Source organism: Agelaius phoeniceus, chromosome 20, assembly GCF_051311805.1.
Source record: "Agelaius phoeniceus isolate bAgePho1 chromosome 20, bAgePho1.hap1, whole genome shotgun sequence".
Classification (NCBI taxonomy): domain Eukaryota; kingdom Metazoa; phylum Chordata; class Aves; order Passeriformes; family Icteridae; genus Agelaius; species Agelaius phoeniceus.
This window is the reverse complement of record NC_135284.1, coordinates 3996153-4008810: the sequence shown is the minus strand read 5'-3', so window position 1 is coordinate 4008810 and position 12658 is coordinate 3996153. Positions and strand designations below refer to the sequence as shown.

General features: G+C 44.7%; 1 protein-coding gene across 1 annotated transcript in view; it reads right to left on the bottom strand.

Annotated features, from left to right (window-relative positions):
- SSH2 (slingshot protein phosphatase 2) overlaps positions 1–12658 on the bottom strand; it is a 90553-nt gene that overhangs the window by 60520 nt on the left and 17375 nt on the right. The window contains exon 2 of the mRNA XM_077188832.1: positions 1664–1707. Within this exon, the coding sequence (XP_077044947.1) occupies positions 1664–1707 (44 nt within the window). The remainder of the gene's footprint in view (positions 1–1663; positions 1708–12658) is intronic.

Genomic DNA, 12658 nt, shown 5'->3' with positions numbered 1-12658 from the left:
GCAGGACTCCAGGTTCACTCCTTACCCCATTTGACTCTATTATTTTTATCCTACTGTAATCAAACACATTTAACACCCACCCCCTTGTTTTCCCCCAGAAGGAGTTTGGTTTTAGTTAGCTCTGTGACCCCAGTAACAGGAGTCACAGAGCTCAGATCACCACATCAACAGCAGGTTGTCATTTCCTACCCCAGGAAGTTATTTCAAATATATTAAAAAAAATTTGCTCATTTCAGACCTAACCTACAATGGTTGCTAGGTGCCCACAACAATTAAATACCTCCCATCCCTTCCAATACATTATGTATACTGAGATCAAGTCATGAGTTGATCTTGTGACTGCTGGAAGGCCTAGAGTAAAATGAAAAATTGGAGTTTAGCTGAGTTCAATTTGAGCCTTCGGGAATTGCGCTTTCCAGCTTTCCTCTCACTCATGAAAGCTGTAAAATGAAGAAATTCAGCAATTCTTAAATCATCATTTAGGGCTAGAAGACTGAAGTAAACAGGGCAGTCACCTTCCCTGAGCCACAGAACCACAGAACTACAGTGAAATCATGGGAATGTGCAACCAGGACAGCTTTTTCTTTTGCAGATTTATCCAAGTTGGCCCCAAAACACAAAGCCCAGATCTCATTCAAGTATTTTAAATGCTAGATATTATGGCTTCTGTTGCTACCTACTCACACAAATACCATTAAGCAAAGAACTGTAACAGCCAGAGAGCTCATAAAGGGAGAACCATTTCACCTTCACTTCCCCTTTACTCCCTCTGGAGGGAATCTGAAGCCTTTCACAAAATCTGGCTGCAACATTTTAAGCCAAGAAAGTGTTCCTGCCATTGGAGAAGTCACCTGATTATACAATTTTTGCTTTTATTAGGTTCAGCTGAAATAATTTTTTTGATGGCTTAGAGGAAAGGAGATAAAACTTACAACACCCCAAGAAGTCTTACCCTGCAGACTATACCTACATTGTAAAAATCACCACTACTTGTCACCATTCAATCAGCTGAGTTTCAATGTTTCTTTTTGAACAAATAATATTTACCAAGAAAAGTTCTTCCTGAAGCAACTAAAATCAGCATTTACAAGAGTGAACACCTCTCTGCAAAACAATCCAAATTAAACAAAAAAAAAAAAACCCTGCAAATTCTCAGTGTCTCCTAATTTTTGAGAATAATTTTGACTACCTGCATCAGCAGCAAATATCCACAAATCCTGAATGTGCTATTTAAGCAGCAGGTGCCTGTATGGATCAGGATCACCCTTGATGGCAACAGGGACTTTTAAACCAGAGAACAAGAGTTTATTAGTCTGGTTGTGCCTCTCAGAATACTCTGCTGGTGGACTAAATCCTGAGAGGCAACACAGGACACTGGAGGGAGCTACAGAAACAGCAGTTTGGACAATATATTCAGTGACATCTCTGCCAACTGTTCCCCATATTTATTTTTTAGTGTGCAGTCTGACTTTTCCCATTTCCTGCTGCAGCAAACCCTTTACTAGAACCCATTTTTCAGTAAGGCTCATGAAGGATGGTTGTGCAACATCAACAACAGGCAGAAAGTGATGTGTGTTTGCAGGACATGCCAGAGGAACAGCAAGAGCCCTGTGGAACATTCCACAGAGCCAGGCATCCTCGAGGACTCCTGTGGCAATCTTACCTTCTGGGCTGGGAGCGGCATTCTTCTTCCCCGCTGTCTGCCTCCTGCATACATAAGGAAAGGAGAAAAAAAAACATTAATATCTTTTAATACATGCAGAAAGCAAAGGCTTGCATTTCACTGGTTTGATTGTGTAAGGCAAGGGGAACTCTCCCTGCTCCTGCATGCAGCTGTCACTAGAGAGGAACTCACTTTCTGCTCAGCTGTCACTTCATGTTCTCTCAAAAGCCTTTTAAAAACTCAGTGTTACAGGAGTTTTTGCCCCTGCAGGATTTTGCATGCTTTTGCATGGACTTCCAGTGACCCCTGCCAAATATGGCAGGCCAAGAGCCAAACACATAGTTCACTTCTGGGCAAAAATCTCTGAGTTTTTATTACCTTTATGGAGATCATATTAATTCATAGTCCAGTCAGCAGTCAAGTGTAAAAATCCACAAAACCAGCACGTAATAAACCTGACAAATCAGACTGAGTGAGCACAGATATGACCAGAAAGGAGAAATTTGACATATTATGCTGCTTTAGATGAGATATTAATATGCACAAACTCTAATGTGCTGTGGAATTTTACTAGGCCTACCTACTACAGCCCAAAGCAATACCTCAGCAGAGAGATCTCAGCAATTAATTCTGCTTCACAGTACATTTACATACACCCTGCCAGGCTCTAGAGATAGGGTACAGGATCTGTTCTATCAGTGAGAACTTACTATGTTTGTGCAGGTCCACAGGGAAAAAGCATTTTAAAACATACCAAGGGTTTTGTCAGGGCAGGGGCATCCCATGAAAACCAGAGCTCAGACAGAGAAAGGAAAAAGATAATTTTGTTCTTGGTTGATCTGGGCTTCCCTCCTGCAGGTCTCCTTTGGCAATCCTGCCAGAACACAAGTTCCAATTGAGTTCCCTGTGGGTTTACAAGAAGCTGACTTGGGGGAGCAAGAGAAAGAGGTCAAAAGGGAGGGGAAGATGTTTCATTACATGTAGAATTGCTAAAGACATGATGGGGTTTTTGAATAAAAAGTGTGTATTTAGCTAGAGAACAAGTTCCTCAAACTCCACAGTAAGGCAAAACAACTGAAAGAGCCCTTGAAATCTCGTTTGTACTGCTCAGGAACTCAAGCTATGCAAACATTTTTAGTATTATAATGAACAGCCATTTCTACCTGCCAAGAAAAATCCTTGTCACAGCAATTGGCAAGCCTGGTGTGCCATAGCCATAAGTCCCACAAATGACAGGAGAAGATCCTGAAATATGTAGATCATTATCTTAGCTCCCCTCAAAATTCAGCCCTAAGGAGCTCAGTGTGGAGGAGGCCAGACACGGCCCAATTAATCACCATCTGTCTCTGCTGAAACTCTTACATCTCTTTGATACCAGACATAAATGTAGCAGGTTTGTGTGAGGAGCACATTCACTCAGAATATAACTGACTACAAAAACAGAACTGTAGACAAGTGTGATTTGAGCAAGAGCCCAATTGCCAGTACCTGGGATGCTGTCTGGAACCAAACTAACCTTCAGCAACTCTGACCTCCTCCTCATCAGCAACTCTGACCAGCCTGCAGCCTACTCCTTCCCTGGATCTCATGTTTTGTCCTGGATTTACAGAGTGGTCAGATTCAGGTATCTGAACCACCTTCACCCCATCCTGCTACAAATGCATCCATGTGTGATGGTGTTCCCAGAGGTCCCAGGATGAGGGAAGAGACGAGGATCTGACTCCATGTTTCAGAACGCTTGATTTAGTATTTTATGATATATATTATATTAAAACTATACTAAAATAATACAAGAAAGAATTTCATCAGAAGTCTAGCTAAGAATAGAAAAAGAAAGAATGAATAACAAAGGCTTGTGTCTCGGACAGAAAGTCCGGACAGCTGGGCTGTGATTGGCCATTAATTAGAAACAACCACATGAGACCAATCACTGATCCACCTGTTGCATTCCACAGCAGCAGATAACCATTGTTTACACTTTGTTCCTGAGGCCTCTCAGCTTCTCAGGAGAAAAAATCCTAAGGAAAGGATTTTTCATGAAAGATGGCTGTGACATCCATGGACACAGGGCTCGAAGAGGATACAGCCAATGCTCCTGTGTTTCACATATTCCACTCCAGGTGGCTGCTGCAGTGCTGCGGTCGCTGTGAAATCCTGCAGGCACAGAACATCCCCAGGTGCCCGTGGGAGCGCAGGCGGCTGCAGTGGCGGCTCCTCCCGCTAGAGGGGAGGGCAGGACAGCGCTGTGCCCGCTCAGGTGCCGCTCCGGGGAGGGAGGAGTAGCTCCGAGGGGACACGGCCCCAGCACTGACATCGCTCCAGCACTGACAGGGCTCCAGGACTCACACAGCCTCAGCACTGACACGGCCCCAGCACTGACACCGCTCCAGGACTTAGACAGGCCCAGCACTGACACGGCTCCAGCACTGACACGGCTCCAGCACTGACAGGGCTCCAGCACTGCCATGGCCCCAGCACTGCCACGGCCCCAGCACTGACACAGCTCCAGGACTGACACGGCCCCAGCAGTGACACGGCCCCAGCACTGACAGAGCCCTCAAACCAGCACCTCCACGCTTTCTCGCCATTTCCAGCCTGTTTCCAAAGGCCAAGAAGTACTGCTGCCAGTACAACAATTCAGCCAAGATGCGGCTCAAACATTCCTTCCTGAGGACATCTTTGGGAAGGAGCATGCTCGGACAACATCCTTGGAAAGTGAATGCAGCCATTTGGAGGCGTGACACCACTCCAGCTTTCACAGCTGCCTTTGCACAGGTATTGACAGGAACTCTGGATGCTGCCCCAGCTCTGGGTTCCCTGCAGCGCCCCTGATGTGACCGCAGTGACAGACCCAAGAAATGGCAGCTGCCACAAGTGCTCCTTGGAGATTCCCAATGCTGCATTGCTCCAGCCTCAAACCAGCCTCCTCCACCAGGCTGCACAGAGGAGGAAGCTGAGCAGCACTGATGAGCTCCAGAGGGAGTCATGCCCTGCTTTCCTTGACCAGAAACAGAGGCCTCAGGGGAAATGGAAGGAATGAGTCGCATAGCTCTAAACTAGGCCACGATATTAAATGCAGTTTAAAGTGAAAGATGAAAAATTCCATCTCTGCTCCTTTCAGGCCATGTAGGACAGTATATGCAAAACATTAATCCTGTTTGTGCTTTGATCCACTGCCAACTATCTGTCATCAAAAGGGCAAGGGAGAGGAGAGAAATTTTGGAGAGCTGTTCTGTTCTATACAATGGGAGTCACTCCATGTCAAGCAAACAATTCTGCTCTTATAAATCTCCTTTTTGCAGACTGATGTAATGATAAACAAGATTCAATCTCCTCTCTTATGTACGGGGACTGGAGCTGTCTGCTTGGATTTAACATCAGGAACATCACAGCAAGTTCCTGTACTGTAAGATACGATTATTAGCCTAAGTCATGCGCCTAATAATCACTACATTTCTATTACCCAAGGAACATTTCACACAGACTACACCCTAAAAAAACATCTTTCAAAGCTTAAAAGGATTCTCATTTAGTAACTGCTGGCTATGTATGATTTTATGCCAACATACCTGACTGTATAGACGATGCCTGGGAAGTGTTTTTATCAGGAGTGAGTGGTCACAGCTAGCAAATACCAAAAGAGCACCAACAATTTAGAGAGTTTTCACCCCTTAAGTCAACATCTTGCTTGTAGCTATGAGGTGAACATTTCAGACACTACAGAAAATTAGTTAATATACATCCTCCCCAAATCCACAGCAACATTCAGATGTATCCACTCCATCAGAGGAGCTTTTCACTTAACACAGTCAAACGTCCACCATGTGGACAGCTTTGGACTCAGTCCCAAAGGAGGAACTACAAAGCAAAGGACTGTAATTAAGTGAGCAGTCTCCCAGCTCCCTGCCTCTATCCCATCCAGTTGTTCAGACACACACTAAGTGTCTCTGAGCCGAACATGACCTTTCCTGGGAAGAAGGCAGCTGCCTCAGTCAAATCAGAGGCTGTGCAACCAGGCACTGACCCAGTGGTTAAACCATGCAAATGCTCCTTTCACAGCATCCAGCAGTGTCCCAGTGTCCCTTTGTTTGGGCTGTAGCCACACAGAGCACTGCACGCTTCTCCGTACGGGAGCTCTCCTCGTGAGCCAGCAAATATTAAGCAAGTCAGTACAAAAGCCACCCTCCCACAACTATTTCCCAACACATGGATAACCCAGTCTGGTCAAGTCTTGCAGAGGGTGCCACTGCTGCAGCCACAGCCTCTCCTCTAATGCAACACAAGGCACACAGAGATAAGAGCATCCATGGACAATCAGATTCCTTAGGGCTCAACTCAACTCCTGACACAAACACGTGGTGACAGTGGAGATGCCCTGGGGTACCCAGCATCTACACGGAACTGGCACCAGATGCCCAAAGAAGCAACTCAGTGGAGGCTTAGGAAGTCCAAGGGATGAAGATCTGTGCATGGACATCACACAGAACTGAAGTTCAATGCCTTCCAAGATGAAATATTTGATAGATTCCTGTTCAACAGCAGACCATGCACAAAGCTGGTCCTATCAGTAATCTCAAATCATCTGCTGGAACAAAGCAAGACAAATGTTTGAGTTGCACTGCCAAATATCTATTACACATTTCTGTAGCAGAGGGACTTTTCTGCAGTAGTCTGAGTTGTATCAATCTCTTAAATAAACTGTGTGAGCAAAAAGCCCACACATGCTGCATTTGCAGCATGGCTGAAGTGCCAGCAACAACACTGCCTGGGAAAACGAAATGAGGGCTGACTCCAAAACCTGGGTTGATAAAAGGTTCCCTGTTTCTTGCAAGAAGCCCAAGACTACACACAAATTCACTGGGGTTTGAGGGGAGATCCAGAACGGCAGCAGGTACCACTTCCAGTCTGACCATGTCTAGTAGCAGTTTGGTACTAAAAAGGATCACTTGGTCACCAAAAAAATGGGCATCCAGAGTCTGCAAATTCCACAGCTGAAACATGGAGAACCAGAAACCTGTGGCAGTTTGTGTGAACCAATTTACTCAGTGTATTTTGGAAACCATGAGTTTGGTTGCAATGTGCAAGTACTCACTAATAGAGGATAGGTCTCAAAGCTGAACTGAAAACCAGTTCACTTCAGACTCCATCAGTCTCTGGAGGTGGTTAACCTTAATCACGAATAAAAATTATGAAACTAATTCATAAAGTCACCTAGCTTGCTCTGGGGAGGAAGCTTACTGCTACTTTTTGAAATACTTCTATCTGCCATCAAACACATTTTAAAGTAGAAGCTGCTCCCAGGAAGCCTTTAGATTTGACATAAAAGTTCTTCAAAAAGCTGAGCAAACCAGGCCACAAACGAGAAAGGGGAGAACTGCACTGTGTTTTGCATAGAGCTTTTACTTCTCCTGAGCCATAGGGATAAGGGATAAAGAAGCATTTCTCCAGCCATTGCTCTCTCACCCCTCACCATTTGCATGAAATGTTTTGAATGAATGCTGTTTTCCTCCTCACATGTCTTCTGGATTTGAGGCTCCACATAAGCAGTAGCTTTCTGCAGCCAAGTGTTTATTCAGAGGTTGGCATTCCTTCTAGATTGTTTTCTGTATCACTTTGCTATGTCAGTAATTGGTATATTTAGGTCAAAGACATTGTGCTCCAGCTTGGGAGAGAGAAAAAAACAAGTTCCTTATCAAAGCTTTCATCTTCCCACTGGAGCAAGGAGATTTATGCAAACCTTGTTTAGATTAGCACTCACTAAAAACTGCAGAACTAAAACTCAGACACTTCAAGACAAAAATTACAAGCCTTCAACTGGTACAACAAGAGTTAGGATGAGAAATACAGTGTGACACAGCCTGCTACACTACACCACAAGAAAAGATTAAAAAGCAGATTACTGTCAACTGAATTTCTGCAGTGAAATCAGCCTGCCTGATGAGGAGTATAACAGCTTTTGCCTTAATCAGAGACCCACCTAAGGGGAACGAAAAAATCCCCATACATTGCAGATATATATTCACTTTAAATATCCCTACATCAAACATGTATTAATATAATTTTTCTCTCTAAAACTGTGTAGTAGTACATAATTTCTAGCCACTTACAGACACTAAGGAAAAAAACCCAGCAGATCTATGGTCTCCTTGAATAGACCTTCCCCCTGACTTTCAGAAGGCCCTTCAGCACCCTCCAAGTATGACAGAAAAGACAGGTATTTAATGTAATTATGATGCTTTGCTGGATTTAATGCCTACCAGAACCCTAAAGGTACCTGCTTAATCTTCTTTTAGGCAAAGCTAGTGACATTGTAATCTGGAAATCTTAGAATCTAGGAGCATTTGTTTCCCTGGAACAGTAACAAATGCTCATGGTAATGGGCCAAGTGTGAGAAGACTCAGTGGCTGTAAAACACAGGCACTGGAACTCCAGTTTTCATACTGGAAACTGTCGCTGATGTCAAGGTTTGACTAAGACCAAGTCAAAGATATGCATGTGTACACTGGTGAATCCCAGGGCAGGGCTTCTACCCAGCCAACAGTCTGTGATTAAAATGAAATCCCAGCTCCACAGGTCACCGCAACGAGCAGCCGTTCATTAACCACTCATGCAGGCTGACACATTCACCTGCACGAAATTGTCCCTCTGCAATTAAACACGATGGACATTCACACCTCAGACCCTCTCCAGTCACTGCCTGTTAAAACACAGACCTTACTCAACCTCCCAAGGCCCTCCAGAGCTCCCAGAGCAGCCCTGGCCATGCACCTCCTCACCCACGGGGTTGACACCTTCACCTCAGAAGCTGGGCCTGTTTCCAGCTGGAGGGAGACAGAGACTCTCCTCAACTGCTGCATTAAAAACGTGGCAGCTAGAATTAAACAAGATTGAAGGAGCCTGAAAAGCAAACTGGCTAATGAGCCATATGCAGGGAAGTTGGAGACCTGGAACTGCAGCTGACACTCTTTTACCATCCATGAGCAACAGGAAAGCATTACAAGGAATAAGGACATAGATCAGACACGGCAGATGCACACCACCAGCTTCTGGGTTAAATTACTTTCCCATTGACACAAACAAGCATTTAAAAATGTTTTTAAGAGAGGAAAATATTTGGTTTTCACTCATGCTGAAAGGCTATTTTAGGAGGAGGAGGGTGGAAGGAAGGGAGGTACACGGCAAAGGGAAGGGTCTTTGTCTTGCAATCAGCCATCTTCCTGTTAGCATCTAGTTTACCTTGGTGCACGCTCATTTGTATCCCTGCGGGAGTTATCTCAATTAAAAATCAGGGAGTTATTCTAGGGCTCTGATCAAGTTGTAACTCCAGAGCTTTGACTCTTCCAGAATGTACAGTAGGGTCACTAAAGCAATGCTGATCCACCTGCAACATACATGAAATATATTATTCCTATAATGGAACAAGAATAGAGCTATTTGGATACCACTTCTACTTATGTCATAGATGTGTCCATAAAATGAAGCTGTGCCAGCACAGCCTTCTTGTTAAAAATCTAATTCCTGGTCAGCAGCAGCATAACCAGGCACAGTTTTTTCATTTTGACAGCTTGCCTCAAATTCCACAGACTGAAGCACACGCAGCCATCCCTGAGACGTGTTTCAGCTGCACCCTCACCCCACAGCAGCCCGCAGAGCCCAGGGGCTGCCTGTAACACAAAGGCATCCTTCTCCCTGCCAGAACGCTACAGGAGACTCTCACCCACTCAGCTCCTCTGAGATCCAATCCCTGCAAGTCCCTGTCAAATCTCCTCTTGACGTAAGGAACACACAACACAGAGAATTAGGAGCAGCGCAGAAATCTTCGTGACCTACCCAAAATAAAAGCACCAGCAGCCAGGCCACTCAGGGATCTTGGCATATTGCATCAATAATTAAGAGATGATTTTCTGGATGAAAGATATTCTCAAAGGGGGAAGTTATTTAACACTTATGAAGATGAAATAAAGACTCTGAAAAGAGAACAGAGCAACACTCAATCTTTGCAAATTCCACAATGCTCAACCTTTAAAAAGCAGGGAGGAAATCATTAATATTTCTAATTCTTTACATTGCTTAACCTGAATCTGTGTTCAACGTTATAATTATGAGTTGCAAATTGTTACCTAGCACTTGTGAGAAAAATAACAAAAAAAAGGAGTATCCAAGCAACTACATTGTACAGCGTGTCTGGATGCAGCAGCATCTGCGTTGGCACTCACAGGCTGCTATTGCATAACCCTGGATTCAAGCAGGAGCACAGCCGGGGAGGCTCTGCTCTATTGCAGTGACATATCTAGAACAGAAGTGGCTGGTAGAGCTTTAACAGCAGGAGTTTAGACTCTAGATCAGAACAGGAATTGGCAGCAAAGTCCCTTCACCTCTAGCCTCCGTTTGGGTAAGGAAAAATCCCCGAGTGTTTCAGGCAAAACTTCAAAAGGAATTGCTGGGACAGCTTTCTGTGCATGCAGGACACAAAGCAGAGTCTGTGGAGAGCAGAGGGAAAGGAACGCCTGGAGATATTCCCTGGCAAGACACTGCAGAGAGAATCACAAGGTACAGAGCGTACTCCTTGTTCACATCCGCCATCCCCGGGGCGCACAGCAGCCTCCCAGCTGCCCCACTTCTGCCAGGGGACTACTGCTGCTACAACTGGGACATAACACTTATAAACTACTCAGATTCCCTCACTTCTTCACAAAATACACCCAGGTATTAGTCTCATGTGGTTGGAACTAAAGCCAGAGCAATTTTCTTGCCTGACCCAAGCTGGTTTAGAGGCTCTCACACGCTATTTCTCTGCAGTAGGGTTCTGCCTACACTCTTCCAGCACTCTATGCCTACAGCAACTGGAGATCCAAGGGTATAGGGAGTTTCTGAGGGACCAAAAGGCAGCAAATATAACACCTCCTCAACAGAGACTGAAGAAAAAAAAAAAAGAAAAAGGAAAATGAAGCTAGGGAGTAGAACAGGGTTTTCTGGATGAGTCAAATACTAGCAGAACAATGTTGCATAACGAGTGCCCCTTGACTTTTGTTATTTCTCCCAGCCAGCTCCTCCAAAAATCTATTTGTTATTGTTTATTTGGGTATCAGTCCAAATTGCTGTGGGAGGAGAGAAGAGAAGAGGATATGCTGTCAAGCTATTAATTCTAGCACTGTAGTCATTTAGCACTCTCCCACTATTAACGAATCAGTGTCCTGTTTACTGCAACATTCTCTAGAGCCAGCCTGAAAGTTAAATACAAAACCAGATGTTAATTAGCTTCTTGCAAAAGCGACTCCAGCACTGTTTCTCCTCAGCCAGGATGAATTCTGCCTTTGCTTATTTACCCACTGCTCTGTCTAGAGCAGCAGTGCCGTGTCATGTCTCTCCGGAGCAGGCAGGAGCCGGGGAAGCAGGAGCCCAGCAAGCAGCACACAGCTGGGAGCATCACTCTTGAAATTCAAGCCTCTGCGAAACATTATATTGTAATAAAGGCCAGGCTGTGTCAAAAGCCAGGAGCGACTGTGGCCACCATCCATCCTCCCATTCTTCCAGGATAGAAGTCACTTTTCTACACGAGTGCATCAGTAACAGGAGAAAAGCTGTACTCAAGCAGAATGCAGGGTCATGTTTGGTTATTTCCCCCTCTCAGGAAGGGAGAACCACTGGCAGCAGGTACAGCTTGACCTGTCAAAGGGACACACTTCCATACAGCCACCTGCCCTCACTCTGTGCCAAACCTCGCTGTTCCCTGGGGCAGGAATGTTTGAGGCAAAGCCCACTGTCCAGAACAGCCTTTAACAGAAGGACACAAACGGTGCCAAAGGCAAAGGAACCACATTAGTCTTGGCACAAGGCTGGATTTGCCTGACCCCAGGAAGTTCAATGGATGTATCAGATTTGCAGCCCTGTGGTACTTGTCTGTATAATCCCAGCCTCCTTTGTGCCATCTGTTTCCCCTTCGGCAGACTGGCCATTAGAGACTCAATGCTAAAACTCGTGTCTCCTTAGTAACAGGTTTTTGTTGATCTCCCCCACGCCTCCAAATCTTTCTATCAATCCGGTAATCTAGCAGGATTTTCCCTGCAGGGGATACATAACAGCATCAGTGGAAAAAAAATATATATGGGACAACAGAAACACTTTAAAGGCAAGGGTAGAAGGTGTAAAAGGGGTGTGCATGAAGCTACAAGAGTTACAAGTCTATGGAAACCAGATGTTCTCATTATATTGGAGCAAGCCACCAACAAACCTTCCCAGTGCCAGGTTTGAGATCTCATCTGAGCACTCAGTCCTTTACCATTTTTTTTTTTAAGAGTTGCCAGTTGTAAACAATTTCCCATCAATACAAAAGTCTTCAGAGAAAACATCTTACACCAACCCCACATCCTTAAGACCATCCTCTCCAAGATCTCAAAGGTAAAAACACTGCCAATCTCAATGCTGTGCAGGTAAGAAAGGACTGTATTCCCTGTCTATAGAGACTGGCTCTCTTACCACAGATTTTAAGTCACTGATTGCTGACTGCTTTTGGTTCCTTAATCCCTAAATCCCCACACTCTCTTCTTGAGGTTAATCCAGTTAAAACTCTCCTTTCCCTTTGGCTAGTGCCTTGCATAAATAACCACCTGAAGAGCAGAGCTGCAGAAGCCAATGCTCAGAGTATGGCACTTCCCAGAACTCTGTCCCACTGCAAAAGACAGCGTAAAGTTCTTGTTGCTGCCTATGCCAGAAAAGGAAATCAAGATTAGCTAGGTAAGGGCAAAAGGCACTCCTTATGGATTGCTTAAATCAGCAGGAATCAATCATCCAGTCCAATCCAAATCCTCTAGTTGCTTTCTGCCTTAAGATAACTAGAAACAGGTTTATGTTATACTAAGATAAAGCAGCCTTAAACCAGAGTAAGCCCTTATGTGAAAACCTCTCCTTTTTGGGAGGAAAGGAGAACTTGCCTTTGAGGTCAGCTCTAAATGAGCTACAATTACAGCCATATAGGCCATATGGGATTTGGAAAAG